The 19548-nt window shown below is 38.4% G+C and overlaps 1 protein-coding gene across 1 annotated transcript in view; it reads left to right on the forward strand.

The window, feature by feature from the left end:
• Nucleotides 1-779: 779 nt before the first annotated feature.
• SHISAL2B (shisa like 2B) overlaps nt 780-19548 on the forward strand; it is a 30000-nt gene continuing 11231 nt past the window's right edge. The window contains exons 1-2 of the mRNA XM_069096411.1: nt 780-1161; nt 7783-7937. Of these exons, the coding sequence (XP_068952512.1) occupies nt 971-1161; nt 7783-7937 (346 nt within the window). The 5' untranslated portion in view covers nt 780-970. The remainder of the gene's footprint in view (nt 1162-7782; nt 7938-19548) is intronic.

Raw genomic sequence — 19548 nt, forward strand, 5'->3', positions numbered from 1 at the left:
CAGTACTATACAGGATATCAAACTTTTATATGAAGATATAGATATCTATATAGATTTGTATGTCTAAATATAGGATCATAATAACATTAAGTTTTTATGTACAATATATTATATATAATATAAATGACAATTATTTCTGATTCTCATTCCTTATTTTCCTTATTTCCTCTCCTTCCCTTCTTTCCTTTTCCCCTTCATAATATGGAAGTGAAGCTTATTTTAAAGTATTTATTATATTTATTTAATAAAATGTACTTAATTTTTAATGGGTTGCTTGACTTTTTATATACTTATGGGTAAGTGTATCTAAAAATAAATGGGAACCTAATAAATTAAGTTCCTCTTTACCTCCCCAGAGCCTTTAATTGACCTCCTCCCCCCACACATTTCAGTGACCCTTGATATGGAAAAGAGAGACATAAACAGAGATAGAGATACCCAACACTTTCTATTGTTCCCAGAATTTCCAGCAGTCCAGAGCTCATAGTCACTTTGTCCTGTATGTTTACATTGCAAAGTCTTTTCTAGCATCCCGGATTCTTTCCCTTGGTTCCTTCCTTTATCCCCAGTCTCTTTAAAAGGGGAAAGAAAGATCACTTTGAAGAGTGCATAGGTAAGAGAAGGGAAGAGCAGGGAGGAGAGAAACAGCAAGACAGAGACGGAGTTTCAGAGATAAGGGCTGTGGTGACCGCGACAGAGGCCGGCAGATTACAAGCGGTCCAGGAACCAAAGGGAGACGCCAGAGTTACGCTTCTTGTGGAGAGAGGCCCTAGAAGGAGCAGTAGGGGCAGGAAGGAGATTAGACGCGTAACCTGCCAAAGCACTAGCCAGAAGAGGCGATTCGGGTACAGAGGGTGGCAGGATTGGGAAGAACAGAGAGAGGAGTTGGGCTGAAGTGGGGCTGGGCACAGGCTTTGGAGGTACACAGCCCAGGATCGGGAGCCTCTCCGTGTCTCCGCTTGCAGTGGAGATGATCGAGGCCAGCCAAGTCTGTTCGGGCTACTACAGCCTCAACCACACCTTCGTGGAGACCTTCCAGTGCCCCCGACATGGAGAGGGGGCCACCCTCATATACTGCTGCGGCTTCGCCGACCTCAAGTACTGCTGCAGCGAGCCGGGAAGCTACTTCCCTTACAAGTACAGCTACATGTGGAGCCTAAGGTGAGGTCGTGGGAACCGAGGGAGAGGGAAGAGTGGGGCTACAAGGGGCTGGGACAGCCGATCGTGGCGTAATTTGCAGCACCCTCCACCAGGGACCCAGGCATTCACCCCTTCGCTCCTTTTCCCTCGCCCCAAAGCCAGAGAGACACAGCCACCTGTGGAAGCTAACGGAAAGGAGCAGGCTGCTTTACGTGCACACCTAGAGAGAATTCTCCAGCCTTGGAAATATTAGTCTTCGGTCTCAGAGCAAAAGGTCCTGTTCCCAGTTCCACAGCCAACCACCATCGTCATCCCCAGCCTATCATAATCCCCATCCCATCAGCATTCCTATTTTCATTCTCTGTTTCCCGTTTGCAAACTGATCTTTTCCTCCATACTGATCCCCTTCCCGTCCCATTCCCCTACTCATCTTCTTCTTTTCTCCCTTCCCCTTCTCTCCCCTTCCTCATGTTCTCCCACTTCCTCCATCCCTTCCCTATCTGCATCGTCTCATTGCCCAGTAAGGCTCAAAGACTAATCCCTCCTCAGGATCCCCTTACAAAGCTAGGGGAGACCTGTTTTCTTTCTGCGTTATCCTGGGACATTGGCAAAGTGAAGAGTTCAGTTCCATGCCCTGTTAGAGAAGGACAAGGCTAAGTATTTGTCCCGATAAAGAGCCACTGTGCCTGTTTTAAGTTGAGGCCACAAGAGTACGCGCTCCCCCCATACAGGGTGTGCATCCTTTGTAGGGGCTCCCCTCTCCAGGTTTGCTTCTGACGACATAAAATGAATCAGGCCCATCGGAGGGGCAGAGAAAGCCCCTTGAATTTGAATTCCTTAACTCATGAAGAGCAACTACTCTCCATTTTCACTCAGGGGATTCAGAAAAATATTCATTGTAAGGCAGAATCAATTGATGTATAAAATCGAAAAAGGTGGTGAGGCAGGAATATTTTATTTGCTGATTAATGCTACAAGCTGCTTTGCTGTTTTATTTCCCTCCTTTTAATCAAGAGCTACTTCTTCAGGTGCTCATTTTCCCCTATCCTTCCTTCTTTTATTTCCTCTTTCCCCTCTTTCCTCCCTCCCTTCCTTCTTTACTTCTTTTCCCCTTTTCTTTTCTTCTTTCATTGCTTCCCTTCTTCTTTCCCTCATCCCTTCTTTCCATCCTTCTGTCGTTCCCCTTCCTTCCTTCTCTCTTTCCCTCTCTCCTTTCTTCTTGCCTTCCATCCCTATCCCTCCCTCCTTTCTCCTTCCCTCCCTTCTGCCTTTCCCCCCCAGATGTTCTGACACCTTCCCTTAGATGAGTTCAGCAGAATTGCCTATTGTTTTGTTAATCCTTTAGACATCATCATTATGGTAAAGTGGATAATATTATGCACAAAGTTTGTGTGCCACTTCAATCTATTTTCCAGTTTTGTTTTACATAATGTTCCTTACCCTATTGTGGACAAGTGATCTGACCTCAGGCAGAATTTTGCCTCTTTCCTTTTCCCATTAAAAGAAGTACAACTGAATTGTGATCATCACTGTTATTTATGAAGTACCTTTTTCCTCTTTAAAGAGCTTTTACATTTAGAGACATATGGCAACTTATTCATTTGGGAAAATGCATATTCCTCAGGGCTCATGGGAAAGAATCCCCTTAGATTGTCTGCCTCAGTCTAGTTGGGTCCCTTGCTCTCAGTTATCTTACATGATTTGGGAGGCAGCACCACCCAAGTCCACAGTAAATGGATAAATGTTACTTATCAGTAATAAATTTTTGTATTTATTTTCATTTATAAAAATATATTTTTATTTATAAAGTATATATTATAAAATATATAATTTATATAATATATAAATAAAATTTATTTAAATATATTATTTATATTTAATGTTATTGTTCATTTCAGAAGGGTAGTATTCTCTCTGATTAAGTTCAAATTTTGGCAATAAGTCAGACAGTATGATGATTTAGGCTTAAATATAATGGATTTCTTCAAAACAGTTGTGCTTTGCTTGGTACAGCAGGCACCATATTATTTGGCACTTAGATGAGTGGTTCACTAGGCTGGTCTGGTGAAGTAAGGACTCCACATAATGATGGCAAAGTTTCAGATACAAAGTTTGCTGTTCCTACATTGGATATAACAGAAAGGTTTAAAAAAAATTTTTTTTTGGTCTTAAATAACTTGCCCAAGATCACACAGCTACTAAGTGTTGTGTCTAAGGCTGGATTTGAACCCAGGTCCTCTTTACTCCAGAGCCAGTGCCCTATTCACTGAGCCACCTACCTAGCTGCTCCCTAACAGAAAGTTTTAAGCCACTGGGGTCTCCAAGAAGCTCTCAAGTGCTACACAGAAATGATTCATTATGAAATGTGGAAACCAATGAATAGCTCTCTACCATGCTCTAGTACTGATAAATATTCAGTGGAACCTATCTAGTAGAATGTTTTTGTCACCTTTGTTTTCTTTAGGAAAATGTATAATTGATCCATCCATCGATTCCAGTTAGTAACCTGGAGTTTTCATTATGAAGTTAGATCTGACTTGGGAAAATTACTCTAGGAGCCGCCTGTACCTGGACTCTACCCCGCTTGTGAGAAAGGATAGCTGTCCCTGCAAGGTGGTGCAGTGGCAGGAGTGCTGGATTCAGAATCAAAAGGCTTGGGTTTAAAGCTTGGATCTGCTGCTCTGTGTGACCTCGGAGCAATCACTTAACCTCTCTGGGCTTTATTCTCCCCATCTGTGGAATGGGGGTAGAAGGTTCCTTTTGGCTCTGATCTTCTGGCTTTCCCTGAGGCAAGTGAGGGTGCTAGGTGGGCCAGCTCACTGAAGTTCTATAGATTGTCCCCATGTGACCCCAGATCAGACCTTCTTCCATAATTAGGGAGAGTGAAGTGGGACATCACTATATGGTACTGCTGCACTACCTTCCCTTGTCTCCTGTCTCCTTGCCTTTGTATGGCCAGTTCCCAGTCCCTGAAATGTACTCTCTTTAAGATGCAGATCATGGACCCTCTTTTGGGTGAAGCCTCTCACCTAGAGCTCTACAGTAGCACTAACCACTAAAAGATACTGCAACCAGAAGACCCTATCTTAGCAAGAAATATTTACACTGAAAATGAAATTAGCCACTCCCTCACATAGGTCTAGAACTGACTGAAATCTAAGCTGAGGGATAATAGACTAAGGAGTCTGAGCCAAGTGACTTTCTGGAAAGTACTGCTATGGCCCACTAGAAATCAGCTGGTGACCATGGCCACAGTAAGAAAAGTATGGAATAATTTATCATTCATTTTCAGTGCAAAGTTGATACTTTGGGATCAGTCACCAGCTAGTTACTGGGCATCTGCTGGCAATCAGGAAAATTTACTAAGTATTTATTGTGTGCTAAGCACTGAGCTAGATGCTGGGGATTATAATAATAACAGCTAATATTTATATAGCACATACGATGATCCAGGCACTGTGCTCAGTGCTTTACAAATTATTATCCCATTTATACACAAAACAAATGTGGGAGGTCAGTGCTATTATTATCTCCATTTAACAGATGAGGAAACTGAGGCAAACAGGTTAAATGATTCGTGTAGAGTCACATAGCTAGCTAGTGTCCTGGATTTGAACTCGGGTCTTCTTGATTCCAGGCCGACTCCTCTATTCTACCACCTACCTGCCCCAAATACAGTGAATGAAACAATCCCTACTCAGGAGAATTTTACAGAAGAAAGGTAACAAATGTATGTTTGGGTATTTTTCTCTTTAAAATCCTATATCTTTTCTTCCAATTCATTTTTTCCACTTAAAATATAAAGAACCTAAGTTCATGACCATAGATGTAGTCCTGGAAGGGACTTCAGAGTCCATCTAGTCCAACCAATGCATTTTATAAATGAGGGATCCAGGGGAACTGTAACTTATTCAAGGTCATGCAGCTAGAAAGAACCAGAGGTGGGACTCAAGTCTTCCATATTCTAGAACCAGTGCTCTTCCCATCGTTAACTGGACTGAACTGACTGGTCTCTGGACTGTGGATGGTCAGAGTCGAATAGAGCAGGCTAGAGAAAGGAGAATCAGAAATTAAACAGAAGTTTAGTTTCAAAGTGAGGAAAACGGCTTGCAAGCAAGGAGGCAGATTAGACACATGTGCTGGGGCCCCACCCCTAATGAAGGGTTCCAAGATCTCGATACTTATCCCAAGAGCTGCACAGTGAGCTGTAGCTCTGACCATGAGGAGTACCAGCAATAGTGAGACAGGTTTGATTCACATCAGGGCTTCATGGGTACTTGTCTGAGATCAGAGAACACTTGGTGCTGGTCAAAGCAATACAATAATTATATGGGATTTTGCCAGACAGTGAGCTCATCCAGAGGATGAACACAAAGTATTGTGGTTATGCCAAGCTCAGGGCACAGCCTGCTTACTGGGCCTTGGCTCTGGAAAACAGGCTGTCTCCTAATACCTTGACACCATTGAACTACTTTTCCTTCCTACTGAAGCAGGTATTATTTCTGAAATGGCTGATGATAGAAATCTGCGACCATGGTACCTTGGCTAACTGTAATGTGTTATTACAATTTAGTATGAAATAAACTGGGCAGCTAGATGGTGCCACAGTGCATAGGGTGCCAGGCCTGGAGTCAGGAAGATGCATCTTCCTGAGTTCAAATCTAGCCTCAGACACTTACAAACTCTGTGGCCTGGGCAAGTCACTTAACCCTGTTTGCCTCAGTTTCCTCATTTGTTAAATGAGTTGGAGAAGGAAATGGCAAATCACTCCAGTATCTCTGCCAAGAAAACCCCGAAAGGGATCAAGAAGATTCAGATGCGACTGTAACAACTGAACAACAACATTCAGCAAACTATAAACTATAATAAACTATATATGTGTATATATATATATATATATATATATATATATATATATATATATATATATATCTTTTCCCTTAAAGTTCTAGACATAAGTGATCTTTTGAGAAAAATTCTTCTGTGCCTGATTCCAGGTGGTAGGTTATGCCTTTCCAAACCAGAAATGGGAGATAAAGCTAAATAAGATTCTTGGGCTTAACTACTTCAATTCCTGTTTTCCTTTATCTGGATCTTTTTTCTTCTCTTCTTCCTTCAAAATAATAGCATTTTCAGGGTCTGGTGAGGCCAAAGTGAGAAATTATCTTTGTAGATTAGGTGTCTTGCTTTTTAAGAACATAAGGTCATAAATTTGGAGCTGAAATGGCTCTTAGGAGGAGTCAATGACACTCCTGTGGTCAGTTCACCCTCCTCACCCTAAAGATGAAGGGCATCGCACACCATGGAGGTGTAATGACTTGCCTGAGATCACACTGCTGGTGAGCAGAAGCAGACTTGAAACTCAGATCCTCTGCTTCCAAATCAGGCCCGCTTTCCATTGTGCCATGCCTGAAATGACCTCACTTATTTGACCTCCAAAAGGAAATTCACATGTTGATATTTACCCCAGGAAGCACCTCATTTTCACAGAAAACAAATAAGTATTTTCCTATTCACTTTGTTTCACTGTGGCAACTTGGCACAATCGCTAGACAAGTGGTCTCAGAGTCAGGAAGACCTGTGTTCAAACCCTACCTCTGACACAAATTACTTGTGTGAACCTGAGCAAGTTTCTTAAACTCTTAGGTCTCAGGCTACTCTCTAAGAATATAAAAACTTAAATCTAGAGTTACAAGAGACCCCAGGAACCACCCAGTCAAGCCCCTGCCTCCTTTTTATAGATGAAGAAACTGAGGCTTAGCAAGTAACTTGTTGAGCCAGTCACATAGATATGCAAGCATTAGAACTAGAATTTGAACCCAGATCCTCCAACTCCAGAGCCTGGACTTTTCCCATTGTGCCAATCTGTACTGGTAGAGGATGTTCCTCTCTAGGCATCCTCCATATCAATGAAATCACAGGTCCAGGGGAGGGGAAGAGTGGTGGATTTTTTTTTTCTGAACTTTTTACTTCTGTAATTATCTTCTGATTTCTGAAACAAATGACTACCTGTGGAGAATATATTCCCAGGGACTTACCTGCAGGATCCCATTAGACCAGGCATAGAATCTTAATCTGGAAGAAAACTGCTTGGAGAAATTTGGGAGTACCAGGCTCAGGGAAGGGGATTATGGAGATCAATTCAGCACAAGCCCTTGGCAGGCACTGTGTTAGGCAGTGGGGATACGAAGGACATAAGGAGAAATAGGTCCTGCCCTCTGGGAGCTTGTGTTCTCCTGTTACTAGTTTAGTTAATATAATATATAGAATATATATATACATATAAATATAATGTAATATTATATGATTATGATATGATATGGTATGGTATGACATCACAAGACATGGCACGTTATATGGTATGCTATGCTATCACATAACACAGTATGGTATGATATATGGTGTTGACATGAATGGTATTATATATGGTATGATATGGTATTATAAATGTGATATGATGCGATACGATATGATACGATATGATATGATATGATATGATATGATATGATATGATATGATATGATATGATATGATATGATATATGATATGGTGGCACATTAACCCTACTGGTACTCAGACTAGATGTTTTCTGTCTGTTCCAATCCAGCACATGTGATTTGCTTGTTTTCTCCCCTCCCCCAGCATTGGTGCCTTGATTGGATTGGGAATTGCTGCACTTGTTTTACTTGCGTTTGTCATCAGCGTCTGTGTCCTTTGCTATTTATTTCTTTACTCAAAACCTCAGAGATTAGACACCGGACTCAAACTCCAGCACCTGGGGGCTTCTTCAGGAGAAGGTAATCAGCAGCCATTATTGTGACAATGTGTTTAGGCTCTTTCTGAATAAGAAAAGCAATGAACTAGCATCAAGTCAGACTGTTAACATGAAGATGCTAGCTTTTAAATTCCAAATCAGTACCTGTATCTTTGCAAATCCGCATTGAACAAGGCTTTGATGAGGGAATAGCTCTGAGAAATTATCTCAAAGAAGTGTTGCTGAACCAGGAAGAGTTTTCAGGAGAAGAAAAATTTTGTTCTAACAAAAGCACTTTGTATCTGATACAGGACATTTATCTGTGAGAGGGCCTATCGTTTCTGATTGTTTAAAATGACTTTTTCCAGGCCAACTCAGAGAGTCAAATAAACAGGGCAATCAGAGGCATGATATTTAATTTTCAGGGCTGTGGTTGTCATGTTGCTATAGTTTGGTAAGTCACTGAGCGAATAAATACTTTGTAAGTGCCTGCTATGCAGAGGGCATGGGGATGTTAACAGATGCTGTGAGGAGAAACAAAAAATATGAAAGGTGTGATCTCGGGGGCAGCTAGGTGGTGCAGTGAATAGAGTACCAGCCCTGGAGTCAGGAGGACCTGAGTTCAAATGTGGTCTCAGACACTTAACACTTACTAGCCATGTGACCTTGGGCAAGTCACTTAACCCCAACTGCCCTCCAAAAAGCAAAATAAAAGAAAGAAAGGTGTGATCTCTGCACCTCTGGAGGTTGTAATTTAATTAAAGGTACAGTCAGGTATATGTGCCTGTGGGCAAATTCATGTGTATATGTGTGTTATGTGGTTATAAAATAGTTTGACATTCCCATAAGCCATGGGTGAAAATCAGTCTTAATTCTTTACATTTGCATACTGTAAGCATGCACATAATATTTGTGTTTCTATATTTATCTTTTAAGGAACAATGTCTTTTCACTAAACTCCCTTTTTTCCCTCAAAAGAGTATAAAAACCCCAAGATCACAAAGAATAGATGATCTCCAAAGTCATTGGTGATATAATTAAATTAAAGGAAATTATTATAAGGTTAGAGCATAGCAAAATAACATTACAAAGTTAAAGAACTGCATAACGTGAAACTCCAAGGGAATCTCATCTAGTCCAAATACTTCTCCTTATCTTTAAAGTTCTAGTATAGTGAAAAGAGCATTGGCATTAGAATCAGAGGGGCAGCCACATGGCACAGTGAATAGAACACTGCTCTAGAGCCATAAGGACCTGAGTTCAAATCTGCCTCAGACACTTACTAGCTGTGTGACTCTGTGCAAGTCATTTTACTCTGTTTACCTCATCTGTAAAATGAGCTGGAGAAGGAAATGTCAAAGCATTCCAGTATCTTTGCCAAGAAAGTCCCAAAAGGAGTCATAAAGAATTGAATATGGTTGAAAATGACTAAACAACAAACTAGAATCAAAAGCCCTGTGTTCAAATCCAGGAGGAAAAAAATTGCACTTTTAATGAAGGCCTTGAGATTGCCAATCTCCCCTGGAAATAGGAGGGACTGCCTATTTCACTCTCCATCTCTCAGGAAGCTGGTTAGACTGTCACAGCAGCAGCTAAACAAAGAGCTATGGTAGCATTTACAGGAGCAGTTCCAGTGGGCTCCTTAGCCTCAGGATGAGACCTCAGGATGAGATCTCCTCAAAGCCCTATTTTGAATTTAGGGCTCAGAGATCACAAGATTGAACCATCTTGTTGTTAGACTGAATTTGGTTAGAATCATCATACTAGGTCTGTATGTGTGTATGAGTAGAGGTTCTCTACATGATAAAGTAAAGCAGTAGACTAAGATACTTAGCAAACCATGAGACCATATACATAATTTTGTTTCAATGACCTGGAATCCTAGGGCATAGAATCTGAGAGTAGGAAGAGGTTTCAGGGCAAATAGCTTAAACCTCCATTTGCCACTTATGGTCTGACCTTACTGCTGATTGACTGGAATGGAAAATTTGAACTTTTTTCCCACCTTAAGAAGCCTGGTGACCCTCTGCTCCCAAGGGCTCACTAAATTGGTGCCAGACTTACCAGAAATACCTGATTCACTTTATCCCTACTGTACCTCAGGACTCCCAAACTCAATACATTTTTTTCAGCTACAGCTATACAATCCATTGTCCTCAGCTTCAGCTACCCAGAGCAGGAAATACAGATGCGCACCATGATGCCAAGCTTACCTGAAATCTTTGCTACAACATCTCTGACAAGTAGCCACCTGTTTCTGCTGAAACACGGCTAGTGATCCAACACTCTTTCCGCTGTGATATGGTCTTTGTTATGAAAGGGGCTGCCCAATTTCTCTGTGGCATAATTTGTCCATAGCAGCAGACAAACTCAATTAGAATTGTTAGGTGCTCTCTTGATAATTCCTCACTAACTTAACCTTTCATTTCCTTTTGGTCATATTTTGTCTTTTCCTTGCAGTCTGAAAATCATCCACAGAGTCAGAATATCAGCCTTGGAATGGATTTCAGAAGTAATTTCATTTTTTTTATCATACTATGTTATTGAAATGTTTGTTTTATTCCATAAATTTAAAAAAATGTAAAAAAAAAAAGAAGTCAATTCTATAACATCACCTAAAGTGGTCATCCTTCAGTGGTGGGGAACTTACCTTCCAACAAAACCTTTTTTACTTGTGGATCACTCTATTGTTAAAACATTTCTTCTTATGTTGAGCTAAAATTTGCCTCTATAATTTTCTCCCATACATCCTACTTTGAGCCTCTGAGGACAGACAGAACAAGTCTAATCTCTCTTCCACATAACAGCCCTTCAAATACTTGAGTATTCTCTTCCCCAGACCAAACATCCCCTTTTCCTTCAACTGAATTCTTGTAGAGCATGGTTTCCATGCCTCCCCCTATTCTAATCATTTTCCTCCTGATATGCTTCAATTTTTCAATGTTTTTTCCTAAAATTCCCAGAACTTTAGGAAGGAAACAAGTATTTATTAAGTGCTTAGAATGTACCAGGCACTATGTGATGGGGATACAAATATAAGCAAAAAGAATGGTAGGCCCTGCCCTCACAGAACTTCAGATGGGGAAAGATAATACACAAAAGGAACCTGAAAATCTGGTAGGTGGATTAGTATCTATCAATTTCATTTATGTGTTATCTTGATTCTGTTTTATGATGGGAGCATAGGAAAGAATGCTTTTGATGTCCTGAACCTGGAATAGGTTCAAGAGATTGAATGAATGTGCCCTTTTACAAAATGGAGGCCCCAGGAAGAACTCACCAAAGGGAGAGGTGGTGGGCCTTATAGAGTCTACAGGACATAATAATTCAGATGTGACCAGGGAAGGGCCTGGTCAGACCATCAGTTCCCTTGCTCTGGACAGTGTGCCTGTATTTAAAACAAAACAAAACAAACACATCTTTTAAAATCATTAAGCAACTCTTAATGAAGCCCAGGATTGCACTGGTTCCTTTGGCTCCTATGTCACATTATTGTCTTATTTTGTACTTACAGTGCACTAAAAACCTGATCCCTTTTTCTGGAAAAAAAAAGATTGCTTTACCACACCACCATCCCCATCCTATATGTGTGCAAATGAACGTGTGAACTTAAGTTCTGAGTGTGAACTTAAGTCAAGAGTCTACATTTATCTGTACTAAATTAAAAAAAAATATATATATATATAGCTATCTTTTACTTTTATATCACTTTCATTACTAAAAATGTCCTTCCCATTTCCCTACCCTACAAGTTTCCCTTGCAGCAAAGAATAAAAAAGAAATGGAAAAAAGCAGTTCTATATAATCAACTGACACTTTAACCAATGCTGACAGTATTTGCAATACTCTACACTCATATTTGGCTCAGTGGCACAGTGGATAGAGCACTTGGCATGGAATCAGGAAAACCTGAGCTCAGATTCACAGACTACAGTGTCTATGTCTGACCACAGACACTAACTAGCTCTGTGACCCTGAGCAAGTCACTTAATCCTCTTTGCCTCAGTTTCCTCCTCTGTAAAATGATCTGGAGAAGGAAATGGCAAAAGAAAGGCAAAAGAAAAAAAGGTTTTCTTTGGCAAGAAAACCCCAAATGGGGTGACAAAGAGTTGGGCGCAACTTGACAACCACAACATGTTTATACTTATAGTATGGTTTACAAGGCACTTCATATATGTTTTATATAGTTATATATGTTAAACCATTTCAAATACTGAGCTTGGAATCAAGAAGACTCCTATTCCTGAAATTAAGTTTGGTCTCAGATACTCACTAGCTGTGTGACCCTGGGCAAGTCACGTAACCCTGTTTCCTCATCTGTGAAATGAGTTGGAGAAGGAAATAGCAAACCATTCCAGTATCTTTGCCAAGAAAACTCTAAATGGGGTCATGAAGAGTTGGACACAACTGAACAGCAACACTCACATTACCCCTACTTTTATGAATAAGGGAAGGAAGTACACTTCTCACTTTCTCTGGAACTAAGTTGGCTATTATAATTACATAGTGTTCAGTATTGTTTTGGGTTGTTCTTTCCACTTCATTTCATTGTATTCAGTATACATATATATTGGTATACTGGAGCCAGTTCATAAACTGATTATGAGGTTTTCATTTGAATATTTATACCTCAGAAATTGAGAAACACTACAAATCAAAATTTGACTTATTCTTTTGTTGATTAAATACTTAAGAAAGTGATAGAGAAAGTGTTAACAATGTATGTTCAAAGTGTGTCATGTGTACTTTTTTTTCTGGAGAGCTAGTTGTCAAATATTTACCATCACTCTCCTGATTGTATGAAACACATCCTATCATTATAGCTCTGGCTATACCACTTACTAGATGTCTGTCACTAGGCAGGTCACTTGATTTCTCTGGATTCTTAGTTTCCTCATTTATAAAATGAGAGGGTTGGATTAGATGATGTCTACAGCCATGTCAAATTCTCAAATCCTATAATCTCTCTGTTTTCTTCTTCATCAGAATCATTTGTGCTTGCCATCAGAGTCTCCTAATTAAGAGTGTGCCATCCTTTTTGGGCTATCTTTCTTTTGAGAATTTTATACCATATGACCCTAACTCCCCTTTGAGCTCTATGCATCAGACTATGTGCAGATACCCCCTTCTCTAAGATAGAGGGGTCACTTACTCTCAATGTTCTCATTATTTCTACTTCAGAAACAGTTCAAAGTAGTAGTTCATTTGTCACTTCTACCTTTTGGAGAATAAAATTATCAGTAAGATAAGGCAAGGCTTTGATAGATGTTCTACTTTTGTCAGAGAAAGAGCTACAGCAGATGTTTGGGTAGTTGAAATACCCTTTTACAACTAGATAACTCCATGCCAGTGTTGTAATTTGTTTCCTTGTATCATTATCCACAGTCAACTATCTAAGTAATTGTCCCAAAGTTCTATTTCATTTTGCCTCTGATGATCTAGCAACAGAACTGTGTGACTTGGTGATTCATCTTTTGTGACTTTGCTATCATATTATTATTCATAGTACTAGGCAAACACAGTACCTATATAGACAACTAACACCTTCTACTTTTTTGTGTTTTGGAGGCAATCAGGGCTAAGTGACTTGCTCAGGGTTACACAGTCAGTAATTACATGTCTGAGGCCAAATTTGAACTCAGGTCCTCCTGATGCTAAGGCCCGTGCTCTATCCACTGTGCTACCTAGCTGCTCCAACCTTCCACTTTGAAAAACTTTATTAATTCATCAAGCAAGTATTTATTTAATGTATATTACATACTACACTATTATAGACACTATGTATAATACAAAGTTGTACAAGACACAGTGTCTGCTTTCAAGGAGCCAAATATCAACTGAATTTTCACCCTATTTTTTGATAAGAATTTATGTATATATTGTCTCCCCTATTAAAATATAATTTGATTGAGGGAAGCAACTATCTTTTGTCCTTTGTATCACTAGTACTTAACACAGTGCATGGTAGATAGTAAATGCTTAATATTTGTTTTTTATTAAATAGTATCATTGGAATAAATACTCATTGTTTGGGCATTATTAGTATTCCTTGAGAAGTTTTAATTGTGTCAGTGACTGGAGACTGATATGCATTTATTAAACACTTAATATGTACCAGACACATATATAAAAGCTAGTCCAACATGTTTATTGAGAAACAGAAACCTGAGATTGTATCTTTTGAGAGCAAAAGGCAAAAAGCACAATTTCAGGCTCAGAATGCTTTTTAAATCAGAGTCATAGTCAAAATATGAACTGATATATTAAGTAGGTCAAGTAATTACACCAAAAACAAACAAACCCTCCAAGTTCCAACAGCTATTCCCCCTCCCCCAGACCAATCTCGTCTTAAAAGAAAGGCAACGTCTCATACTTAAGATGGTTATTTTTAAAAATTCTTTATCATTATAAATATTCAAAGAACTTTAGGGAAAGTGGCATTTAGGCACAGATAGGAACCGATTTCAGGACCTTGGACATTTCCTCCCTCTATCGACTTTTATGGTAAGATTGTCCTGAAACTGTTAAGTCTAACAAGGTTCCTTTTTGACAATTACTTTTCTTCAGTTTGTCACACACACACACACACACACACACACACACATTCATTTTTTTTTGATGTATATAATTTAAGTATTTTAACAATGGCCTTGAAAGAGCGGGTCTTTGTGTTATGATCCTAGGATTTAGAGCTGCCTCTGAGGAAGGATTTTTCACCACCAAAGAGCTATTGCTGAGCAATTGATTGGTTTTTTAATCGTGTCTCTAGGTAATTTTCTTCTATTTTAACTCTTCTTAGAAAGGTACAGGTTATAATAGTTGTAAATCGTTGTGTTTATAAACTACCACTGTAAAAATCCCATAGTTTGTTAAAAGTAAGATCGCTCTTTGTGAAGAAAGAGAACTGGATTTGGAGTCAAAAGACCTCAGTTCAAATTCTAGATCTGCCATTTTCTACCTGTATGACCTGTTGATTTCATTTACCTCACTTGTTAAATGCAAGCCCTTTTAAGATCTAACATCTTATAATCTTATGAATTATATAAAGACATAAAGCTCCTCAGTAGGTATTCAGTATTTGTTGAATGATTAAATCCATAATTATATACATCCAAAAAGAGTATGTAAGAACACAATCATCTGCCTAAACAGCTCTTCCTTGACTGAGCTTTCAGTTAATACTGAATTTTAATGTCATAGTGTATGGAAGAAAGAAAAATTTACATAGGAACTTAGAAGAATGATCTTACTAAAATCAATCTGGAGTGAAATTTCTGGATGTAGTAGAGAGTTTTTCAAATTCAAATTTAAATCCAATAAAAACTTATTAAGGGCCTGTTATTAGCAAGGCACTATGGCAGGCACTGGAAAAAATTCAGAGTTTAGAGAAGAGTCTCTGTTCTCACTATGCCTACATTCTGCCAGATGGAAAAGAGACATACACAGATAACTTTAATCCCTAAATGCAACAGAGGAGCAAGCAAAGTCCTATCCAGAAGGCAGTAGTCTGGCAAAATGACAAAAAGGTAAGTTGTTAGAACCTTGAATATCAAGCATAGAAACTTTACCACCTAGGCAAAGGGGATCAGCCAAAGATTTTCAAGGAGACATGATGTGAAAAGACTGATGCATAATAAAAGTATCTGACAGTGGTATAAAGGTTGGATTGGAGGAAGAAGGTATAGAGTTATGGAGGTCTGTTAGGAAGCTAATGCAATATAGTCCAGGCAACTGATAATGGAAGTTTGTGTGAGGGTGGGAGAAATAGGAATAGGAGGGGAGCAGGTCCAAGAGATTTTTCTGGGAATAGAATGAACTATATTTGGAACTGAGGTAAAGAAGAGGAAAGAGACATATAACCTCAAGGTCACAGATTTGAAAGGTAATGTGAATGGTGGTGTCACCTAAATAGTAAAGTGAAAAGGAGGAACATTTTCATAGAGACACTTCAGTCTGGTATACATTATTCATGAGATGCTCTTGGGACATCTTGGGGGAGGTGCACTGAGGGAGCTGTAGATGCAGGCTTGGAGCTTGGAAGAGAAGTCAGAGTTAGAGATTAAGACTGGGGAGTCATTTACATGGGGGGGGGGGTAGTTACTGAATCTGTAGGTGTGAATGAGACTGCCAAAGGAGAGAATGCTTTGTTCTGGATGTAAAAGGGAAGACATAACCACACAGCAGTGATGGGACACTGTGGATTTTAGTCTATTAGTCTCTTTAGTGATAACAAATGGTATTTACTACAGATGGAGATGGGGAATTGTAGCCATAAGGCATCATACCCAAGGCATCTAGAAGAGAAAAACGTACAGCACCAAGAATCCAAAGGCTGGAAGGAGTCTCAAGAGATGATATAATCGCCCTGCCTCTGGATAAGTGTAACTAATTCCTCTCAAATTGATTCAGAAAGCAATTTTCCCTTTTTCTCAAAATAGTCATAGGAAAAGCTCCGTGTTAAACATCAGTTTATAGGATTGAAGTACAAACTAGGAGACCATGGTGAAAAGAGTAAACGACTCAGACCATATGCTGTTAACCATTTTGGTCTCCTTTTACCTCCTACCCTTTCTGTAAGGTACCTCCTTCAAATAACTTGTCTATCTGTTCTTCAATGCCCTCCCCATTATATCATCTCCAGTATTGATCTCTTCTATACATACTTGATTCAGTTTAGCTGTTTTTCCTGTCTGTATTTTCTTTAGTGCCATTTTTACCTCCTCTCTAACCAATGCAATGTCAGGGTCCAAGTATGGCATTTCTATTCTCCTTGATAGAGAATATAGTTTATTAAAATGGCTTTTACAAATGCTCCATTTTTCTTTTGCTTGTAATCCTTCTATATTCCTCACTGGATGCTTTTCAGATGATTTTGCTAAGCTACATATTTTGCTGCACTTTCTTTTTTATCTCTCATTTAATTTTTTTCTCAATTATATGTAAAGAAATTTTTTGACATTTTTTAACTTGAGTTCCAAATTATCTTTCTCTCTCCTCCTTGTCAAGGTAAGTAATTTGACATAGATTTTAAAAGTGTAATCATGCAAAACATTTCAATAGCCATGTTATGAAAGAAAGCACAACAACAAAAGACCCAAGAATAATAAAGTTTTAAAATTATGTTTAAATCTTCATTCATGCATTACCAGTTGTTTCTCTGGAACTGGATAGCATTTTTTTTTATCATAGGTCCTTCTGAATTATCTTGGATCATTGTATCGTTGAGGATGGTTAAGTCATTCACACTTGATCATCATACAATATTGCTCTTACTGTGTACCATGTTCTGTTGGTTCTCTTCATTTCACTTTACATTAGTTCATGTAAGTCTTCCCAGGCTTTTCCTGAAATCTCCTTGCCCATCATTTCTTATAGCACAATAGTATTCCATTGCGTTCATATACTACAACTTGTTCAGTCATTCTCCAAACAATGGGCATCCCCTCAATTTCTAATTCTTTGCCACCACAAAAAGAGCTGTTATCAATATTTTTGTACATATAGGTCCTTGTCATTAAAAAAAAACCTCTTTGGATATGCAGACCTAGTAGTGAGTCTGTACTGGGTCAAAGGGTATGCACAGTTTTATAGCCCTTGGGCATAGTTCCAAATTGGTCTCCAAAATTGAGGGATCAATTCACAACTCCATCAACATTGCATTAGTGTCCGAATTTTTCCACCTCATCTCCAACATTTGTCATTTTGCTTTCCTATTATATTAGTCAATCGAATAGGTGTGAGGTGGTACTTCAGAGTTATTTTAATTTGCATTTCTCTAATCAATAGTAATTTAGAGCATTTTTTCCCCATAAGACTGTAGGTAGCTTTGATTGCTCTTCTGTAAACTGCCTGTTCATATACTTTGACCATTTATCAAATGCAGAAAGATTTTATATATTTGAAAAATGAGGCCTTTGTCAGTGACATATGCTTAAATTTTTCCCCCGGTTGTCTGCTTTCCTTCTAATCTTGAGTGCATTGGTTTTATTTGTGCAAATACTTTTGAATTTATTGTAATTGAAATTATCCATTTTACATCCTGTAATGCTGTCTAGCTCCTGTTTAGTCATAAATTCTTCTCTTTATAAATCTGATAGGTAAAATATTCCATGTTCCCTTAATTTGCTGTTAACATCACCTTTTATGACTACATCATGTACCCATTTTGATCTTTTCTTGGTATACAGTGTGAGATGTTGGTCTACACCTAGTGTCCACCAACCTGTTTTCCAGTTCTCCCAGCAATTTTTCTCAAATAGTGATTTGTCCCAAAATCTTGCATCTTTGGATCTGTCAAACATTAAATTACTATGGTCATTTACTACTGTGTATCATGTACCTAATCCATTCCACTGCTTCCCCATTCTATTTCTTAGCCAGTACCATATTGTTTTGATGATTACCACTTTGTAATACAGTTGAAGATCTGGTACTGCTAAGCCACCTTCCTTCATATTTTTTCCCTTCACTGATTCCCTTGATAGTCTTGAACTTTTGTTCTTCCAGATAAATTTTGGTATAATTTTTTCTAACTCTATTAAATATTTTTGGAAATTTGATTGATATGGCACTGAATAAGTAAATTAATTTAGGCATAATTATTATTTTTATTATAGTGGCCTTGGCCTACCCATGAGTAATTAATAACTCCAATTGTTTAGTTTTGACTTTATATGTCTGAAAAGTGTGTTGTAACTTTTTGAAACTGTGTTAATATAGTTCCTGAGTTTGTCTTGGCAGGTAGACTTCCAAGTATTTTATGTTGTTGGAATTTCTCCTTTTATCTCTTTTTCCTGGTTTTTGTCTGTAATATATAGAAATATTGATAATTTATGTGGGCTTATTTTATATCCTGCAACTTTTCTAAAGCTGTTAATTATTTCAAGTAGTTTTTAAATTGATTCAAGTATACCATTATATCAATTGCAAAAAGTGATAGTTTTGTTTCCTCATTGCTTATTCTAATTCCTCCAATTTCTTATTTTTTTTTTCTTATTGCTATAGCAAGAATTTCTAGAACAATACTGAATGATAGTGGTGATAATGGGTAGTCTTGCTTCACCGCTGATCTTATTGGGAAGGTTTCTAGTTTATACCCACTATAGACAATGCTTTCTGATGGTTTTAAATACTACTTTTAATTTTAAGGAAAGCTCCATTTACTCCTTTCTAATGTTTTTAATAGGAATAGGTGTTGTATTTTGTTGAAAGCTTTTTCTGCATCTATTAAGATATTCATATGATTTTTATTGTTCTTGTTATTGATATGGTTATTATGCTGATAGTTTTCCTAATATTGTGAACCAGCCCTGCATTCCTGGTGCAAATCCCACCTGCCAGTCGCGTATGATCTTCGTGATATATTGCTATAATCTCCTTGCTAGCAATTTATTTAAAATTTTTGCATTAATATTCATTTGGGAAATTGGTCTATAGTTTTCTTTCCATTTTTGCTCTTTCTGGTTTACATATCAGCACCATATTTGTGTCATAAAAGGAATGTGGTAGGACTCCTTCTTTGTCTATTTTCTCAAATTGTTTATATAGTGTTGGAATTCATTGTTCTTTAAATGTTTGGTAGAATTTGCTTGTGAGTGCATCTAGTCCTGAGAATTTTTTCTTAGGGTACTCATGAATGGCTTGTTCAGTTTCTT

The sequence above is a fragment of the Petaurus breviceps genome, unplaced genomic scaffold (genome assembly GCF_028583685.1).
Source record: "Petaurus breviceps papuanus isolate PSGF00001 unplaced genomic scaffold, PetGlider_PUasm1.0 229, whole genome shotgun sequence".
Taxonomy (NCBI): Eukaryota; Metazoa; Chordata; class Mammalia; order Diprotodontia; family Petauridae; genus Petaurus; species Petaurus breviceps.